At 48.6% G+C, this 20,263-nt stretch overlaps 1 protein-coding gene across 1 annotated transcript in view; it reads right to left on the minus strand.

The window, feature by feature from the left end:
• INPP5D (inositol polyphosphate-5-phosphatase D) overlaps positions 1-20,263 on the minus strand; it is a 133,379-nt gene that overhangs the window by 3,148 nt on the left and 109,968 nt on the right. The window contains exons 19-25 of the mRNA XM_008065112.2: positions 19,203-19,292; positions 16,909-17,022; positions 15,490-15,572; positions 12,179-12,266; positions 8,468-8,617; positions 6,337-6,433; positions 4,099-4,380 (exon numbers count right to left, since the gene is read on the minus strand). Of these exons, the coding sequence (XP_008063303.1) occupies positions 4,099-4,380; positions 6,337-6,433; positions 8,468-8,617; positions 12,179-12,266; positions 15,490-15,572; positions 16,909-17,022; positions 19,203-19,292 (904 nt within the window). The remainder of the gene's footprint in view (positions 1-4,098; positions 4,381-6,336; positions 6,434-8,467; positions 8,618-12,178; positions 12,267-15,489; positions 15,573-16,908; positions 17,023-19,202; positions 19,293-20,263) is intronic.

Here is a 20,263-nt window from a genome sequence, read left to right on the forward strand (position 1 = left end):
AAAGTGCTGGGATTACAGGCTGAGCCACCAAGCTCAGCCTCACCTCGATTTTTAAAAAAAGAAAAAAAAACGAGGAAGGAAGGAGATAGTTTTGTGTTAATTGACTGTTGTCCTCACAGGCAGCTCAGTTCTGACCTGGGATCTTTTCCACCATAAAACCAACAACAATAACAACAAAACCATTCACATCAGAGCATCAGTGAACAAAAAGATTCTCATCAGATGAGCTTGCTCTCCACAGCCCCAACCCTCACTGCACTAGCAGGCCTTCTTTCCTGCCCACCCCCCCAACCAATTCTGCCTCCAGCAATTCTACTCTGACCCCTCATTTGCATGGCCACTCAGGAAGGTGATCAGACCTCTCTCCTCAGTGACCATCTGTGCTACTTAAGGGTCTCAGTTCAAGAAGCTCCATCTACCAAATGCATCAGAAGCTGCCTATGTGTAGAACTGCTCCAGCTGCAGTGAAGCAGCCACAAGCAAGAATCTGTGCTCAGGAGGTTGACATCCCGATTAACACGGTATTCCTTCCTGCTGCATGAAGTCCTCTCCCTGGAAGGCTTCATAACTCACAGTGGGAAAGAACAAATGGAGGTCGTGGTGAAAATCAGAGGGAACTTGGACATTTGTGACTACTGGGGGAAACAGATCAGTAGCAAGAAAACAGACCCCTGACAAGGGTAGGGAAAGAATTTCGTGTTGTAACCCTTTGTGTTCTGACTCATCACTGCTCTTACTTGAGGTGATTTCCTGCTGAGCAAATTAAGAGATTGAGGAATGAGAATACATTTCACCTTCTGACCAATGGCAAAATCTCCCAGGGGAGAGTTCTGAGTTCTGCTTTCTGCAAAAAGGAAGCTATCTGAAGAAAATGTGGGTCCCTGGGAAGCCACCAAGCTGCTGAGGCCATGATGTCTGTCACTGATGGGATGTGTGCTGAAACGCAGCCCATAGGTGCTTACCAGCCAAGGCTAATAGACTCTTTGGGGAGGAGATATGGGCTCAGGGGACAGAGACAGGATGTCATCCTTGCCCAGGAGCCAGGGGGCTCAGGGGAGGCTAGCCTCAGGGGCATGCCAAAGAGGGGTTTCACCCATAACTTTCTGGAAAGTCCTGGGAGCAGTTGCACAACTAGAAATGTTGGGGTCTCGAACAAGAACTTTGGAAAGCCACCCCTCCACCCAAGGTCCTCTTTCACATCCCTGTGTGGACCCTCAAAGGCCTTTGTTGTTAGTCTAGAGAAGAGAGCTTAGAAAGGTACCAACAGCAATGACCATGAGTTTTCAGGTGAAGAAGCAAGAGGACCTGACACCTGGCCACCTCTTCCCTGTGGCTGAAATGGGAGGAGGGGGCTCACTTCAGAGAATTGGGGGCAGGACCAGGAAGAGAGCCCTGGACACAAGCATTTTTGGGATTCCAAAGCTCACGCTTCTGGGAAAAGAGCAGAGCCATGGAGACCAGAGAATCTTCCCTCTAAGAGGAAACTTTTGTAGCCCTTAGAGAAGGGAAGCCTTGGTGGGGGCAGGCAGAGGGAGACTGAGGAAAACCACAAAATTTTTTTTTAAAAGTCTTATTCCCTAGCCCAAAGGTCGCAAAAAATCAATTTCCAGTGAAAGTCATGGTTGTTGAATAAGTGAATTGGCATCCCGGGGACAGAGTTAATTCCTGTGACAAATGACTATACTTCTCAGATTCAGGACACATCAAGTCTCTATTCTTCTCTAAAGAAGCTAAGCATTGGCCAGGGTCTGAGAAAAATTCTTCTCCTAACCAAATGATTTCAGTCTAAGGTGACCAGTTGTCTTCCTTTGCCTAGCATTGAAGGACTTCCCTGGAAGTGGGACTTTTAGTGCTAAAACTGGAACCATACTGGGAAAACTCAACGGTGAGTCACCCCACATGAGTTTGGGGCAATGGTGAAAGAACACCCATGGTGCTGCTGACCCCATTTTCTACAGCCATTACTCTGGCTGAGCTGGGGTCTTGGAGCAGCAGAGAGGGATGCAGGTAGGCATGGGAGCTGTGGGGTTCCTACCTTGAATTACCTCCTTGGCAAGGAGCAAGCTTAGAACTCTCCAGGGACTCCTGGCCTGTGAATGCCTGTCTTGGCTATCCCCCATGGGGCTTGCTGGAGGGAACACACTCTCCCCAAGCTGTGTTCAAATTGTCAAGCACAAAGAATCTTTTACTTTGGAACTTAAAAACATTTACTTAAACAAGTAATTAACCTCCTTTCCCTTTATGGTCGCTTAGAGTTCCATTTCTTGGGGTCCCCAACAAGGTGACCCTTGCCAAACAGGCACCTCAATGCCCACTGTATAGTGGCTTTTGTCCTCATTTTTCCAGGGGAAGAGGCTGTTTCTTCTTCCCCCAAGTTTCTTAGGGAATGACCAGAGTCTGAGGTATTATCAACAAATTCTGAAAACCAGAGGTGAAGAGAGACACAGCTAAGCTCCAGGGCAATTCTGTTCAGTGCTGTTCTTCTCTTTCTCCTTTCCTTCCTGCCTTCCTTTCATCTACCCATTTTTTAGAGGAAGAGCTGTTCCTCCCTTCAGAGGAAAGCCCCACCAGGCCAGGTATGGGAATAGAACTGCACGGAGCTAAAAGAGAACAGTGTGACAGACAGCGCGCCCTCTGCTGGTTCTAACAGCTGCATGGCAGTCAGCACCCTTGGGAAACCCAAGTTCTCACAGAGAAAAGAAAAAAACCAGTGTTAGAGGAAGTCATTCGAAAACAGCAAAGACAGCCCCGGAGGGAGACAATGCTCATGCTATTTTGCATATCTTAAACCATTGTTAATTAGGCCTGCACTTTTCATGTCCATCTGTCATCCTGTGGTTTCTAGAAACTGTCAGGGCTCCCCATCTGCGCTTCCACAAGGTGCTCCTGGGCTGGCTCTGCTTTGTTCGGCAGCATCCGTGCGTGAGAGTGGCTGCAGCTCTGGGAAGTACTGAATTGGTTCCTCGGCTACCTGACCTGGTCTCCTTTCTGATTCCCATCCTTCTGCCCGGACCCGTTCTAGACTCAGATCAGCTTTCTCTAACCTCCTGGGCTTCCCTGAGATTTCGTCGCCACATTCTGCTCCCTCTGCAGGCTGGCTGCTCTGCCTCCCTTTGGCATTCCTAGTTCCAATTTCTAATGTCCCCCATGGGAGAGACTAGAAGGTTGCCTATGGGAACAGGGACCCACATGGTTGAGAAGAGAGGGGAAGTGGAGGTTGGGAGGGGCTTCTACATAGAAATTCCCACTCATGTTCCATGGGCCCCTCCACAACCTCCACCTGCTGGGCTCCAGTGATCCTTCCGCCTCAGCCTTCCAAGCAGCTGGAACTACAGGAGCACGCTACCATGCCCGGCTACTTTTTTTGGATTTATTGTAGAGATGAGGTCTCGTCGAGTTGCCCAGGCAGATCTTGAACCCGCGGGCTCAGGCAATTCACTCACCTCAGCCTCCCAAAGCGAGGGATTATAGGCCGAGCCACCAAGCATATTTTTTGATAAATGTTTTTACAGGAGGCCGAAGCATATTTTTTGATAAATGTTTTTACAGGAGGTTGCTTTTTTTGCGGTATCTTTACAAATTTCTCTCTTTTTTTGAGACAAGATCTTACTCTGTCACCCAGGCTAGAGTACAGTGGCACAATCATGGCTCACTGCAGTCTCGAATTCCTGGGCTCAAGCCATCCTTCTTGCATCAGCCTCCGAGTAACTGGGACTACAGGCATGTACCACCAGGCCCAGCTATTTTTTTGATTTTTTGGTAGAAACGAGGTCTCAGTATGTCACCCAGGCTGTTCTCGAACTCCTAGGCTCAAGTGATCCTCCTGCCTTGGGCTCCCAAAGTGCTGGGATTACAGGTGTGAGCCACCATGCCCAGCTCTATCTTTTTTTTTTTTTTCTTAAATCAAGTTGCACCAATAGGTTAGGATATGGGAGATTCTACAACATGCCTTGAGGGTCTCCTGTGTTCCAGGTCCTGAGGATAAATAGTGAGCATAGCAGACAATCCCTACCCTCACAAAGCTTCCATTCTAGGGAAAAAATCCAGGGGACTCCCACAGGCAGGGAAGAGAGAGGTCCTAAGGAAGAGGATGCTTACCTTGGCTCCTGCGTCCTGGGGCAGGGACCCCGGTTTGCTGTCGAGGATGAAAACTTCTTGGGTGATATGGGTGGCTGGCAGGGAGGTGTTGGAGGACTCTCTCCCCTTCCAGGCCCCAAGGAGGAGTCCTTGGGCAGCGGGTCATAGCTCCAGGCTGTGGGTTGCTGGTCGGGAGACAGGTTCTGCTTCATGTGCAGAGCCACTGGCTGACCAAAGGACCCCACTCCCATGTAGTTGGGGTTGATGATTTCAGTGATGCTGGAGCCACCACATGGAGGGGCCCTGCAGGGAAGACACAGAGTCACATCTCAGGACATCTTCCCTTCTCGGGGTCAGCTCCAGCCCAAGAACATGTCCTCTAATGTCCCTCAGGCCATTTCAGGCTGTCCTCAACACCTTCACTTCGTGGGTAGTGGACTGATTGATTCATTCATTCACTCATGTATTCATCCATGAAGCACAATAGTTACTGAAGTCTAGTCAGCACCAGGACTGGGCCAGAAGGAGGAAATATGGTGGTAAATGAGGCAGCTGGGGTCTCTGTTCTCATGGAACTCACATTTGAGGGGATAGACAAACAACAAACAATTTCAGCAGAGAGACATGGTATTTATGTAGTGCTGATGTTTGGGAATAACAAGAGGCAGAGGCAGAGATGGAGACAAGAGGCAGAGATGGAGACTAGCAGGAGGGTCCAACTGGTCATTGGGTGACCAGGGAAGGTCCCGTTTGAGGAGTAGCTCTTTTAGCTGAGATAAGAAGATAAGCAGGTAAGAGAGAAGGAAGAGGAGAATGTTCTTGGTGGTGGTAAGAGTAAATACAGAGGCCCTGAGGTGCGGGGGGCTTGGCCTTACGGTCTGAAGGCCAGTGAGGAAGTTGGGAGAATGGAATGAGAAGCTGATCAGGCCAGCAGGGCCAAGAGACAGTATGGGTGGCTAGGGGAGTGGGAAGGAGGGGATTTTCAGGCAGGATCTGACAGGAGTTCATCTGAAACATATCAGCCTGCATGCTTGTGTATGCAGTGTCAGAACAGAGACAGCCACACCGGCGTTTGAAAAAATGAGTGTGAGTTTATGGAGGTCAAGGGTGGAACCTGGAATGGGGCGATCAGCTTAAAGCTGAGGAGGGGATGACCCAGACCCAGGCAAGTGGCCCTAACAGAGACACACACTGCATGCTGCCTTTGTGTCAGCCAGTGACTTCATGAGACCCAACTGAGTTCTGAGTACACAGGTGATAAGAAATGCCCCACTCGCCTGGCTCCCATCCGCCTTGCTCCCATCCGCCTGTGCCTGCCTAAGAAATAAATGCTAGTTCTCATACTCACCAAAATGAGAAACAGTTTGTTTCCCTGCACCCACTCTGATTCTGGAGCCCAGCAGACTCTTTAGAGTCAGGATGCATTCACTGATGGGACCATAGTTGGGGAGGAAGGGTGAGAGGGAACGCCTGAGCCCCCATGGCTGTGACCTGGAAGTGCTCAGGATATGAGTGTTCCTGTGTGCAGTGGGGGTGGCTGGGATGAGGGCAAGGGCTGAGAGGACACGTGGTGTGGCGACCGGAGAGAAGAGAGGAACAAGTTGTGTTGGTCGCTGGCACAGCTCTGCCCTCTCAGCAGGGGAGCCAGCAAAGAGAACAGAGGCCTCACTGGCTTAATTCAGGAAACTACATCAGCAAGTTGGGGCGACCCTGCTATTGAGGATGGCCTTCTCCTAAGAATACATTATTCCTAGTTCAGCCTCTGTGAAGAACAGCCTGTGTGCATTTCCTCTCGGGACTTTCGTTAGGAACAGGATAGAGTTTGCTGGCCATGGACCCCATGACTGCTGATGTCCCCAGTCCCATGGGAGACACGGCCACCATTTGTTGACTTGGAATCATTCAGTCATCTCTGCCATCACTACACATGCTTCTACCAGGCCGTGAGTTTCTAAGCCAGGGACTGCACCTAATCTGCCTTGGCTTCTCTAGAACTGGACACACAGTAGGGGTCAACAAAAGTTAATTGGGCTGAATGGAACTTTCCAGCATGGAGAAGTCTCCCAGGCTTTGTCACAGTCACACCAGTCTCTCCAGCAGTCAGGAGCCTCGTGGAGCGAAAGGCAGGGGAGCATCTTCCTGTAGGGCTTCCTATCTCCTGCATCCTTGGTGTCTCTGTGCTCCAGCTTACATTCTTGTGGGCCCTCGGCCTGCAGAGCCACGCTGGTTTGTAACCAAACCCCAGTACCCCCGCTTTACCTGCTGGCAGGTTCCCACTGCTTCATGGGGTCATGGCTGGTGAGGCTTTTCAGGGACTTCGGCCCACTGGACTCATCCCTCTCCGTCTTCACGAAGTCTGGAAGGAAAAGACCAGGAAAGAGCACATGAAGGCCCGGCCCCCTGAGTTTGGGCCAGGGATGGCAAATTGGTTTCCCCTTGTGAGCCAAAGCTGGACAGTGAATAATGGCTACCTGGGAAAGTGGGTTAAATGAGATTCTGAGGCCTCATAAGAGTTTAGTGATTGTTAGTTATGCCTGTCATGGCTCCAGAAGGAGGAAAGTTGCGTCGTGGGACCCAGAGTTGTCCTTTCATGTGGCGTTTCCAACTTACTGGTCTCAGCAAGGGACAAAACAGGCAAGTAAGTTTTGTCAGATTAGAGTAAAACAAATATAGCAATGTATTTGTAATATATAAATGCGAAGAGCATTTGTACTCAAAGCCAACCTGTCCATGGGGCTTAAAGGGGAGCTGGGACCCCCCCATCTTCATTTCTGACTTGTGGTTGTGAAGGTGTGGAGTCCCCATCACCCCAATCCACTATCCTGCTAGAGAAAGGAACTCCTACAGGGCAGACAGGGGAGCCACATGCTGGGGGGCAGCACCCCTTGATGGGCCACAGCCTTCCTTGACGTGGAGGACACCATACTGTTCATATGTAGTCAACTCTTCTCTTTCACTGTTCATGTTAGAGGCAGGAAACTTTTATGAATTCCAGCTGGGCACTGGATGACGCTACACTTTCACCCTGACCTAGTTACTTACTAGGTATGCGATCTGCAGCCAATCACAGAAACTCTCTGTGCCTCAGTTTCCCCAACTACCAAGCAAGAATAACAATGCTGTTGTGGGGAATAAATGAGATGACATTTAAGAGGTGATCGTTTTATGCATTATCAAGTATAACGCTAAAGGCCAATTCATTGTAGGCATTGTTATTTGAGTGCTTTGAGCAGGAATTAAAGTGAAGAGGAAAAGGGGGGAAAACACACCTATTGCCTGTGTAAACGGAAGAAATAATTTACAAGTTTTAGGCAGCTCTATACTTCTCAAAACTCTTATTACTTCAAGCAGAGAAGTTTTAACATGATAGATACTATTGAGAAGTGTTCATGTTAATTTTCAAGTTTTAGAACTTTGAGCAGGATTAAGAGAAAATTACAGATTCAAATCTAGATACTCCCTAGTGTTCTCATCATGTTATTCAGGTCTCTTAGCCACATTTTTATATTCTTGCGACAGAGTGGTGACTTTACATAAGAGATAAATTAGCAGGGTCTCATTTAGGAATAGACAAGAGATGACTCCCAAGGCTGGCATTTCACATGGGGGAAGGAACACCTATGATGAGTATATGTGACTAAGTGTTGCTTCTGCGAGGCATGATAAACAATGCCTCCTGATGGCCAGCCAAAGCCAGAAAGTGGGTTTAACAGAACAGAAAGGCCTGAGTTCAAGTTGAAGAGGGTGTCAGGGAGCCCTGTCTCAATAGAAGAGATTAGAGGATGCTGAGTCAGATTAGGGAAAAGTCAAAGACAAGTATAAGGATGAGGGCAGAGCCTCCCAGATGTATCTGGTATATGAAAGCAGTTTGAAAGGTGCAGAGCCCTAGGTAGGCACCATAGGAGAGGGTGTGCTGTATATGTGAATGGGTACCATGTGGTGGTGTGGACAAGCACAAGTCACAAGGGAAATTTTAAATCTCCAATGCAGCCATTGCATTGGTCTCTTTCCCTGGGTAACCTGGAAAAAGTCATTCAGCATGAGGTAGGTTTGCTTTGTGGTAGAGGTACTAACGGGAAGTGACAAGACCCAAAGGCTGATGGAGGGTGAGAGGAGGAGCACTGGAAAATTCACAGGCTTCATGTCCTTAAGGATGTAAATTGCTTGAGGTTGGGGAGGGTAATCTGGGGCTTCTGGGTGTTGGGGGTCTATGGGAAAATCCTTGCTTCAAGTGAAAGTTGGGTCACATCGTCTCAGAGATCTTTTCCCAAACTGAATTTACGCTCTGAGGCTGCCGTGAAGAGAATATGCAAGGGTTTGCTGGGGGAAAGCACAATCCTGTCCCTAAGGCAGGGACTGAAGAGGGCTCTGGAGAGGGGGTCATGCTTACCATACAGCTTCTCCCTCTTCTTGCCTTGGGACGTCTGCAGCTTGATCTCTCCCTGGAAGTGACCTGTCAGCTCTCCATGATGGGTGAGAGGCGTGTAGATGGGCAACTGGGTTTCTGTGGCCTCTAACCGAAGGGCAATGCAGCCCTCACCTGTGGAGAAAGGGAGAGAAAGTCACATGAAGACTTCACTTTTTCATGGTAGAAACACCAAAGAGAGTTCTTCGAAACTATGGCCCAGGCAAGGGCTAATTTTTTTTTGAGTTGGAGTCTCACTCTGTCACCCAGACTGGAGTGCAGTGGCCGCTCCCGGCCACTGCAGCCTTAACCTGCTGGGTTCCGGCAACCCTTCCACCTCAGCCTTCCAAGTAGCTGGCACTACAGGCGTGCGCTACCATGACTGGCTAATTTTTGGTTTATTGTAGAGATGAGGTCTCACCAAGTTGCCCAGGTGGGTCTTGAACCCGTGGGCTCAGGCAATCCACTCACCTCAGCCTCCCAAAGTGCTGGGATTACAGGCTGAGCCACCGAACCCGGCGCAAGGGCTAATTAATAAGTCTTTCAGAATAATACCACAGCAATTTGGGGCAAGTGTCTCAAAACTTACAGCTAAATGAACTCGGTGTGGATTAGTTGACGTGGAAAAAATTCCCAATTATATCATAGAAAATGTAGCAGAAAAACCGAGTTAAACACTAATCTGATTGTAGGGGATGGTAACTTCTTTTTTTTTTTTTTGAGCCAGGGTCTCACTCTGTTGCCCAGGCTAGAGTGCAGTGACGTGATCATGGTTCACTGCAGCTTCAACCTCCTGGGTTCAGGTGATCCTCCTGCCTCAGCCTCTCAAGTAACTGGGACTACAGGCATGCACTACCATACCTAGCTAAGTTTTTAATTTTTTGTGGAGACAAGGTCTGTTATGTTGTCCAGGCTGGTATTGAACTCCTGGGCTCAAGCAATCCTCTCACCTCAGCCTGGAAATGGTAACTTCTTAAGGTCTGATGCAATATAAGATATGATAAAACAAGACTGACAATACAAGACCAATAATCCAAACAGACATTTCACACAAAAGATTAACCTCAATAAATGGAATATAGTTCAGCCTTCCTAGCCATCAAAAATAGAAACTAAGGAAGCTGTGAGGTGCTCTCTCACAGACATAAAATTAGCACAAAATAAAAGGGAGATAAATAACACATGACATCAGCAAGGGTCCAGATTTCAGTCTGGGGAAACCTGTAGTAGCAGGTCAGCTGAACCAGCCTTCATGGCAATCAGTTTGATGTCAAGTGCTAAGGATCATAAACATATTGATATCCTCTGACCCAGCAAACATGGGAACCTGTCCTAAAGAAATGACCCAAAAGAATAAAAGATGTAGCTGAAGAATAAAAAATGCCCACCTCAGTTTTGTTGATAGTACCAATAAAAGTAACTGGCAGAGCCTCAATAACGGTAATAAGGAATACTTAAACACACACATGCACAGCAAATTCAGGGAATATTGTGCAGTCATCAAAAGGGACAATCACAAAGAGTGTAGGAGGACCATGGAAAGTGTGTTTTGTCTAATACTAGGTGAGGAAAGCAGAGTATAAAATGGTACCTCTGTGATGAGAAGTATGAAAAATGTATGCCTGGACATGAGGACAGAAATGCAAAGACAAAATGGAAATGATTGCTGCACTGGGGAATGAGACTGCCTGTTGATTTCTTTCCCTTTTTATTATTGTGATATGCTGTTTGTGAGAATGCATATCAAGGCAAGGAAACGAAGTCGGAATATAGGATTTGAATGAGAAAATGGAAGCATTTGCTGCTTGTACTGACTGTTTCCTGCCACCCAAGCTTCAAATATTCCAGCATCTTCATGGATCCTCTCGCCCCTGTCAGGATAGACGTGGAGGTCCTGATTCAGAGCCCTCATGCTCCTCAGGCTCTGCCCACCCCTGCCCTGAAGCAGGAACCCACTACTGGCACTATACTGGGCAGGGGGAGAAGGGCAGAGATTTTGGAGCTGGGCTGCCTGGGCTCAAGTCCAAGGTCATATAGTTACCTCTGATAAGCCACTTAGTAGCTACATGACCTTGCACAAGTCTCTTCAGATTTCCCGGCATCCTTTCCACACCTCCCCAATGAGGGGAGTGTTAATGCCTACACCCAGGTGTTGGGAAAGCCTGCACAGTAGGCAACCACTTGCAGGGCTATCCTTTCTTGCTCTGTTGCCCAGGCTGAAGTGCAGCGGTGAAATCATAGATTATTGCAGCCTCCAACTCCTGGCCTCAAGTGATCTTCCCACCTCAGCCTCCTGAGCAGCTGGGACTATAGGCACAAGCCTCCATGCCTGGCCATATCACAATGCCTCTCTAAATCATCCAGGCTGGTCTAGAACTCCTAGGCTCAAGTGATGTTCCTCACCTCAGCCTCCCAACGTGTTGGGATTATAAGTGCGAACCACTATCCAGGCAATTCAACTCTTTTCTGATGGTGTCCCCAACACCACAGCCTTTGGTCTTCTCCAACTCTCTGTCTGTTGTAGTGTAACTGATGCGGTGCAGGAATGGAAGCACCATTAACCCAGCTGCTCAGACAGGAAGTGCAGGGTCATCCTTGACACCACTTTTCCCCAGTCCTCATGCCCAAACAATTTCTCTACCCTATACTTCTCAATGGTATCCTCTTCTCTCCCTTTTTACTGTCACTACTTTTATTTTGTCACAGAGGATAACCTCTTGCATAGTCACCCACTGTATAGGCTCTGCCAACACCTGGGTGTTAAATACTATCACTCTCTTCATTATGGCTTGCTCATCTTTCGTCTTGATCACTGCAAACAGATTTCTAAGACATGACTCTGATTCTATTACTGCCTTACCTGAATCTTCAGTGACTCCCGATTGCTTTCATGCACAGTTATCCTGGCTTGTAAAGAGTTGCCTCCAGCCTCTGCCTGGTCCCTTCCCCTCTCACCCTGTGCTCTAGCCACAATGGATGTACCAAGTGCAAGAGAGAATCCAGACAGACTGCAGGTGGTACAAAGACCGCTGGTATCTCTCTCGTGGGACATTTATTGGAGGCACAGGCTTCTACTAGCCTGCTGGGAAGGAGGGAGGTTGGGCTGAGCAGAAGACCAGAGAGTACTGGGCAGATGTTTCTGGCACCCAAAGCCCCACCCAGGGGACCCTACCACACCTCAGCTCAAATCCCTCTGGCTGGGGGAGATAGTCCTCATGTGGAGGGAGGCTGCTGGAGGACGGCCAGGACACACAAGCTGAGGAGACTGGCCAGGACACACAAGCAGAGCAGTGTAGGCAGACCTGGGTTCAAACAAGTGCTTAGCCAATTGCTATTTGTTTGAGTTGGACAAGTCACTTGAGCTCTCTGAGCCTCTGTTTACTCATCTGAATAGTACTTGCTTCGCAAGGTCTTGTCAGGATTAAATTAGATAACACCTGCAAAGCCCCTGACACCCATCTGACACGCAGGGAAGGCTCAGTAAATAGGAGGGGCTGTGACTGCTGGTTGTTCTGCCCACAGCCTGATGGGGAGGCAAGGATGACTTACTGGTGACAGTTCTTCCAGCAGTCCTGGAATGAGAAAAGGAGTGACAGGAGAATAGAGTGGGGGTGGCAGGTGGACTTTCCCTGAAGGAGGTACTGCTGCCTCTCTCTTTGTCAGAGGCTGGTGTGGTGTCTGATCCAAGGCCCTTACCGTAGGATTCATCGCTGTCAGAGGACTTAATGCTAATGAGGATGTGCTGGTCCAGCAGGTACTCGGGGTCAGAGATGATGGGCTTCAGCTGCAGAGAGAAGGGCACAGGATTAGAGCTGACAGGTAGGAGACAGGTGAAAGGACAGGTGAGTGAACAGGTGGAGGAGTGTTGCCGATCAGAAATGGAGTGTGTGTGAGAAATAGGATGGAAGGTGTTCTTGTTAAGCTGATTCAAATCTCAGGTAGGAACCCATGTGCACACCCTACCTAGAAAGGCGGGAGTTAAATTTCTTCCCTGTTCCCCCAACCACACTCTACCCCAGGCTTCTTAAGCTGGGCTGCATTCCCAGGTTCCAAGGAGAAGGCCTAATCCCAAATGGGCCCCAGTTCAGGCCTCCCTTCCTTTCTCTGCACATCCCAGTATCATGCGGGAGGAGACCAGGTGATAGGGAAATGGGGTCTGGAACCAGGTCTGGAATGACCCATGCACCCTACTCTGTCCCAGGTTCCTTCCAGCAGGGCACAGTCCTTCCTCTTGGCCTCCTCCAGGACTGCAACTACATCCAATGTGGCACCACGGGCTTGGCCCCCACCTGGGAGGATATGGCTTCTGTGTTTGCTGCAGCAGAGCCCCCCAGTGAGGCCTGGAGTATCCTGGGGGCTGTTGGGTATGTCTTGGCACAGACTTCTGCATCACAGGTCTGTCCCTGACTTCCTGCTGTGAGTAACTTTTTAGAGCTAGAAACTGTTGGCTCCCCCCACACACACACACACTGACTCCACTAGTCTGGCTGGGGCTGGGGCTATGGCAATGGCAGATTTTGCTCAGCAATGGAGGAACCTCAGACCTCACCAGGGCTGAGCCTGTGTAAGCACAGCGGGGGAGTGTTGCACACACTAGCAACTAGTGCCTCTACAACACAGGACTGTTCTTCACGATGACACCAACACAGAAGGGCCAAATAAAAAAGTCATACACTGCTTTAGGCTGTCCCCTTCCTTCCCTTCCACAGACCCCAAAAAGGCCCTGAAACAGGGCTCTGCGTGCTACATTGACCAATAGGATGGACTCTCTATCTCACCATTTAGAAAGTTCAAGAACAAATGACTGGAAATTGTAGTGGAGTTCTGGGGCATTGTAGGAGTCTGTGACAACACCAACCACTTGACTCACTGACATGTAGTGATGTCTGGCTCTAAGTTAGACCTGGGGCCAGGGCCAGAAGAAGATCCTGTCCTCCTTGAGATGCAATAGGGAGTGGGGTGACAAATATCTGAACAATGAACGTCTCTGAGCGACACAACTACTATAATGGAGGGTAGCATGGAGGGGGATTATCTGTGGCACCACAACAGGGATTTAGAGGGAGAAGAGAAAAGGCTGTCAGGTGACAAGAGTGGAGGTAGAGGGTCAAGGAGCAGAAGGCAGTGAAGGCCCCCACAGTTCTGTAGGAACAGCAGAAGAGGAGGCTGAAGAGTGAGGGGGGCCCACCCCACTTGGCACCAGGGAGTCGACCAGATAGAGAGGGAAATGCCAGGATCAGATGGGCATTCCAGAAAGATCCACCAGACTTCAGGATGCCTTAGTAGGAAGATAGGAGGGGTGGAGCCCCCTGGGAAGGGGCACTGGGATGGAGAAGAGGGCCAGAGGTAGGAGGAACAGCAGTTAAGATGGTGACAGTTAGGGTGTGGAGGAAGACAAGGTGTCCTGGGTGGTTTCTGGGCTGGACAAGGGGGTGGATGTGCTGGGGACTGAGAGCGGGTATCACACAACTTCACCAGAGGAAACAATTGTTCAGGTCCTGCATGGAAGTGGCAGGAGAGGAGGAGCAGGAGGGTGGGCTTGGGTTGGGTGAGGCAGAAACGTCTCCTTGGATCCCAGAGTCCCCAAGACTTGGGAGGCTATCCTCAGGCAGCTGTCCCAGGGCTTCAGTGGAAGACCCCAATCAGAGTCAGTTGAACTGGCTGAGGCCTCTAGGTGATTTGAAATTAAACCCAAATCAGAAAAATCTGGAGTTTGGGATCAGCCTCTGTTCCTGAGATGAAATGGCCTTTCTATGTGGCCCAAGAGTTGGTTCCAATCAATGGTTAATGCCAGCGTGGGTAGCCCAGCCCCACAAAATCTGTCCCAGCTGGAGAGATGATGTGTCCCTCCACCTGTTTAATGCTGTACTTTAAAACTCACCTTGGGTGTCACCTGTGAGGGACTCTTCCAGGCAAGCCCCCAAGGCCCCATCCTCCTGTGATGGATCTGCTAGCCCTGGACTCCCTTTGTGATAGGAGAAAGCAATTGTGTCCTTCTCCACTTCGAACCTAGCATGAACATCTGAAGCAGCTAAGTTCGTATTCAGTGACAGCAAATACCTCCACTGTCAATTTAGCATCACTAGAGCGGTTTCGTAGAAAGTCAATTTTTCTAAAATAAAGATGAATGTGTTCCCACTAAGGTTTGCCTGCCTCTTTTCTTTTTCTTTTCTTTCTTTCTTTTTTTTGAGATGGAGTCTCACTCTGTCACCCAGGCGGGAGGGCAGTGGCATGCTCCTGGCTACCACAGCCTCAACCTGCTTGGCTCAGGCAATCCTTCCACCCCAGGCTTCCAAGTAGCTGTAACTACAGGCATGCGCCATGATGCCTGGCTAATTATTTGACTTATTGTAGAGATGAGGTCTCACCAAGTTGTCCAGGCTGGTCTCGAACCCTCAGGCTCAGACAATCCTCTCACCTCAGCCTCCCAAAGTGCTGGGATTATAGGCATGAGCAACTGCACCCAGCCTGCCTGCATATTTTTAATGCTACCTTCTGTTTGTGTGGGGCCACAGTCATGTCAAGTACTTCCTGCGTTCACATGTATGGTTAGATACCAACAAACTCTTCTCTCTGCCTTCACTTGATTCTACAAGCCGGTGCTGAACGAGCACCAAAGGGGAATTGGGGGTCTTGGGGACTGGGTCTGTCACTACAACCACATGACCTTGAACAAAAGTCTCTTGGCTCTGCACCTCAGTTTCCTTCTTTGTAAAATCACGTGGTTAGACGAGCTGACCTCTAGATCCCTTCTTATATCCATTAGGGGAATTGAAACCATTTGGGAATATTGGGGCCACTTATACCACTGCTGAAAAGCATACCAGAAACCACCTTGAATGAGAGCTTGCTCGCAGGGTTGGCAAGTCTGAGGCTGGCCTCTTCTGCATCTGGTCTGTGTGATTCCTGCTCTCTGCTCAGGCCCAGCTGTAGTTCTGCCACTGGCTGGTAATGCTAGTCTGGTGAATGCAAAATTCTCCCTGGGAACACCTAACCCCAGGAATTACCTTTGGAAGGGTCTCACCAAACTTCACCACCAGCTCTCCCTCGCTCCCTTCTTCATTTTCTCCTTCCTGACTCTTGACAAAACCTGTTGGAGGATAAGAAGGCTGGTTTTCAGAAAACAGCAAGAACCAGATGAACTGCCTAAACGTAGGAAGAAGCTCTCACTCCTTTTTTTTTTTTTTTTTTTTAATCTTTGGGGGCCTCAGCATCATTTAGGAGTCAGGCTTGTTGGGGATTCTGTTTTTGTGCAGGAGATGGTCATTTGCCAACACAGTCTAATTATTTTTAGGAAAATCAAAGAGATTCCCCCTCCTTTCCATCTCCTCTTTGCAACAAACCAGGCAACAAAGAAATCATCACATCATAGGCAAGAAGATTAGGAAACATGACAGCTCATCCCACGCCACTCAAGATAGCAGCCTTTTGAAATTCTAATTTAAGCCTCCTAATATGCTGTTTCCATAGAAATGTATGCAAGTGTCTCGATAGTTTATTAAAAACACCCGCACAAGAATCCTCATCATTTTTGGAACTGCTTTGACCCTGCTTGGTGAACTGGGGCTTGGGAACTCAGAGACGAAGGCTGCTCTATCATCAGGCCTGGGCCTGGTGGAGTCAGAGAAGGAAGTTAGTCAGTGGAGAGACAGAATTGTTGCTGGCGGGTCATGCTTCTTCCTGATTTCTGGATGCATCCCAGTTGTGCCCTCACAAAATGCCCTTTTGTGGAGTTGATGTCCCCTTCCCCTCCCCTGCCACTGTCCAGACCATCTCAGCAAGGAGTGCTAGACACCACACAAATCTTCCCTTGCCATGAGACAACTTCAGACAATATGCCTAGAAATGTCACCCAGAAATCATGTTTCCTAAACACAGTTTGTGCTAAAGGCTGCTGGCTCAGAGGAGGCTGTCCGTCTCCAGCTTGTTTTTGGATGCTGCAGACTGCCTGAGAAAGCTGCTGTTGTTTCGAAAAAGCAAGAGGGGCCAGGGCAACAATGGGCAGTGAGTTGTAGCTGTCCAGGCCCCAGTGCCGACCTTTATGAGCTCTGGACCTTGGGTCAGCACTCTCTGGTTGAGTCAGAGCCCCAGCATGGGGAAAACTTTGAGTGGGTCACAGTCTGCCCCACTGTGGAGTGGGCAGGGAGGGACCTGCTGCCTATAAGGGACTGAGGGAGCAGTACATCCATGGTTGCCCCTCCCCCAAGGGCTGGAGAAGCGGCCACCCAGGCCACAGGGAGACCCACCTCACAGGAACTGAGTGTCCCCTAGACCCTCCACCTGAAGCTCCACTTGTCTGACCCCACTGAGGCCCATCTGTGAGTCCTTTCCGGGGGGGGGGGAGGAGAAATAGGACAAAGCACTGTTTATGAAAAGGCATTTATGAGAAAGAGTTGTGGCCTGCCCCACCCACTGCAGCCACTTACTCTCTAAGCAGCTTGAGTGGAATTCCAGGTAGAATTTGGTCTGGGACTTGGTCTTCAATGTGGCATAGCACCTGAGAAACTCAATCTGCCCTTGGCTGTCGACGGTCCCAGGGCCTGGAACAGGGGAGGACAGGGGTTCAATTCCATGATGCGCTTAGAGATTCAGCGTTTCAAGCCGATCCTCCTCCCATACACTGAGCTCCTTGCTAGAATCCAAGTACAGTGGGAGTCTAGAGGAAGGAGATCTTTGCTTGAGGTAAAGTTACAACAAGACCCACCTCCCACTTGAGCATCCCAACAATGGTCATGGCCTCTCTCAGGCATCATGAGCTGACAATGATGCAGAGCAGAAGGTGAAGAGTTCAAGGAGTCAAGAGCAAGGCTCAGGGATGCTGCTAAAACTGCATGGCCTTGGGCAACTCCCTTCACCTCCCTACCTCAGTCTACCCACCAGTTCTGGTAAAGAGAGTTTGTAGAATGGTACAGTTGCTCACTGCCCAAATCTGTTCAGTTTCTAAAATTCTTGCTCTTTCTTCCTTAGGCCAGTTACTCACACTTTTTACTCTGGGCTCCATAAGCTCATCTATACTCAGTTAACTTGCTTGTAACTGGATTAACTTAATGATGTTTTTGCAAGCACCCTTAAGCTGGCTGTAAACAAGTGTTCTTTCCTTCCATATAAATCCTGAGCCATTTGAGAGCAAGAACATTGTTTCCTTCCTCCATTTTTCCCACTCTTCCTTTCTTCTTTTCTCTTTCTAAACCCCTAGACCAGGCGCTGCTTAGGTCGGCATTCAATCAATACTCAATTCAGGTAATCAGTATGTCTGAGCATCACCTATGTACAAAGTCCCAGTGGAGGCAAGCTGAGCCTGACACTAAGGATGCTCTACCCAGTAACCGAGGAGGAGATGGCAGGGGCAACCCCATCAATGCTGCAGGAACTCAGGGAAAGGGGAGACAGGTGAGAGTTGGGGAAGAGGTGGAACCTAAAGGCTAGGAAGTTTCTGGAAGGACAATGACCAGCACTCGGAAGGAGACAGGGTGGTGGGTCAAGGCTTGGGTGGAGAAGGGAAGTGACATTGCTGGTGCTGTGGATGTTAGACCCAACAGCGTGGAGAAGAACATCCCAGGAACAGTGTTCCAGCCTCACCTACATCCATCATGACAATGAAGGACATGAGTGAAGACAAACTTTCCTAACTTGTATTAGAGTCCCCACTCTCAGTCATCCCAAATGAGCCCAGATTGCTGACCACAGAAGTAGGGAGTGGGCAAGAGGAGGTGACACCATGTTTTCCTGACACCCAGGTTGAGAACTGGATGACCAAGTTACAGAGAACACCTGTCCTCGTTGGGATGAGGATAGACTGGAACCAGGACACAGCTGGTTCCTTTGAAAAATTATCTGCAAATCTAAGAATCATTTACTCTAGTGTTCCCAAAATTCAGTCATCTGCATCACATCTTCACAATTTTTACCATCTCTGCCTACCACGTACCTGTACTATTTACTTAATATTTTCTTTAAATAGACTCATTTTTAAAATTTAAATGAAATAAAGTAAGGTGCATCACAATTCTAAATGGGAAGCCAATGTTGTTTGCCTTACACAGAAGAGACAATTTTTTATTTCTTTAAGTCAGAGTCTCATTCTGTCACCCAGGTTGGAGTGCTACGTCATGCTTCTGGCCTCCATAGCCTCAACCTATTGGGCTTGGATGATTCTTCTGCCTCAGCCTTCCAAGTAGCTGGAACTGCAGGTGTGTTCCACCACACCTGGCTAAGTTTTTTTAAAATTTACTGTAGAGAGGAGGTCTCACCAAGTTGCCCAGGCTGGTCTGGAACCCCTAGATTCAGACAATCCTCTTGCCTCTACCTCCCGAAGTTCTGGGATTACAGCCTTGAGCCACTGCGCCCAGTCAAGAGACAAATTTAAACCATATTAAAATAAATGCACTGCTAATAAATGTTTATACATGCCCCATGATCCCCCAGATTCATCTTTGGTGGTAGACAGGACACAACTCAATAAACACTAACTTACCAATATTTTCAGACTAAAACTGAGACTCAAAAGGCTGATATATTTGCCAACCAGAGCAAGTAAGTTTTCTGAACTGAGATCCTACTGTGGCTTGGACATGAAGAGACCTGATGGATGAACTGTGGACTTGCCCAGAAGGATGCACCTTCATCTAACGTGGCCAACTGATGCTGAAATCAGAAGATGAGTGCCCAATACCCCTTGTCTTTGAGGAAAACAGAGAAACAGACACTGTCCATTGCTTACCATTCTTGGAGACAAACTGAGAAGTGACTCCTGCCTCAAATGTAGCAAAGACAGGGCTGTGATCACTCGTCATGATGTCACTGGTACTACCTGCAAGGGAGGGAAGGCATTCTTTTTTTAAATCAGGGAAGGAAAAGCCTTCTGGTCAAGCCAAGGATGGCAACCCCAAGACAGAAATACTTTCATTATGGAGTCCTCCAGAAGTGTGAAAATTTTGCACCTGTAGTTCTGTTGACCTTCCACAATGTTGCTTAAAGGGTTCAGTGAAAGACAGTATATGCACTTCATCCTCCATGGATAAAATGAACCTGTGCTAGTTTTTCCCAAAGACTTGTAAATTTTTAAATAGATTATGGAGGGTGAGCCATGGAGATTTTTCTGGTCTAATCACTATTTTACTGATGAAGCCAAGTCGCAGAGTAGGATGGGGACTTAAGGTCATTCAGCTCACCAGTGAGAGGTGACACATTCCCCATCCCACCATATCTTGCAAGATTAACAGAGTAGAAGGTGATGAAGTGAAGACACTCAGCACTTTGAGCTTAGATGAGAAGGGAAGGTAGCAGAGCACATTTGCAGGGATAAGAGAAAGAGAATAATTCTAGAAAGACTGAGTTCTTTCTAGATGGCCAGCTGGAGATGTCTGGCAGGACACTGGGTGCTCAAGGCTGAAGATTTATCTTTAGATTTGCAGTCATGAGTTAGGTAGAAGCAGAAGTCATGAGGATGTTTGGGCTTTCACAGAATAGACATGAAGGATGAGAAAAGACAAGGATAAAATTCCAGGACACACAAACCATGAATAGGCTGGCAAAGGAAAAACAGCCCAGAAGAAGGTGACAAAACAGATTTGATATCCTTTTCTTTTCTTTTCTTTTTTTATTTTGAGTTGGAGTCTCACTCTGTCACCCAGACTGGAGTGCAGTGGACGCTCCCGGCCACCGCAGCCTCGACCTGCTGGGCTCCGGCGATCCTTCCGCCTCAGCCTTCCAGGTAGCTGGAACTACAGGTGTGCGCTACCACGCCCGGCTAATTTTTTGATTTATTGTGGAGATGAGGTG

This window comes from Carlito syrichta, unplaced genomic scaffold (genome assembly GCF_000164805.1).
Source record: "Carlito syrichta isolate Samal-C Ts95f unplaced genomic scaffold, Tarsius_syrichta-2.0.1 Scaffold308158, whole genome shotgun sequence".
NCBI lineage: Eukaryota > Metazoa > Chordata > Mammalia > Primates > Tarsiidae > Carlito > Carlito syrichta.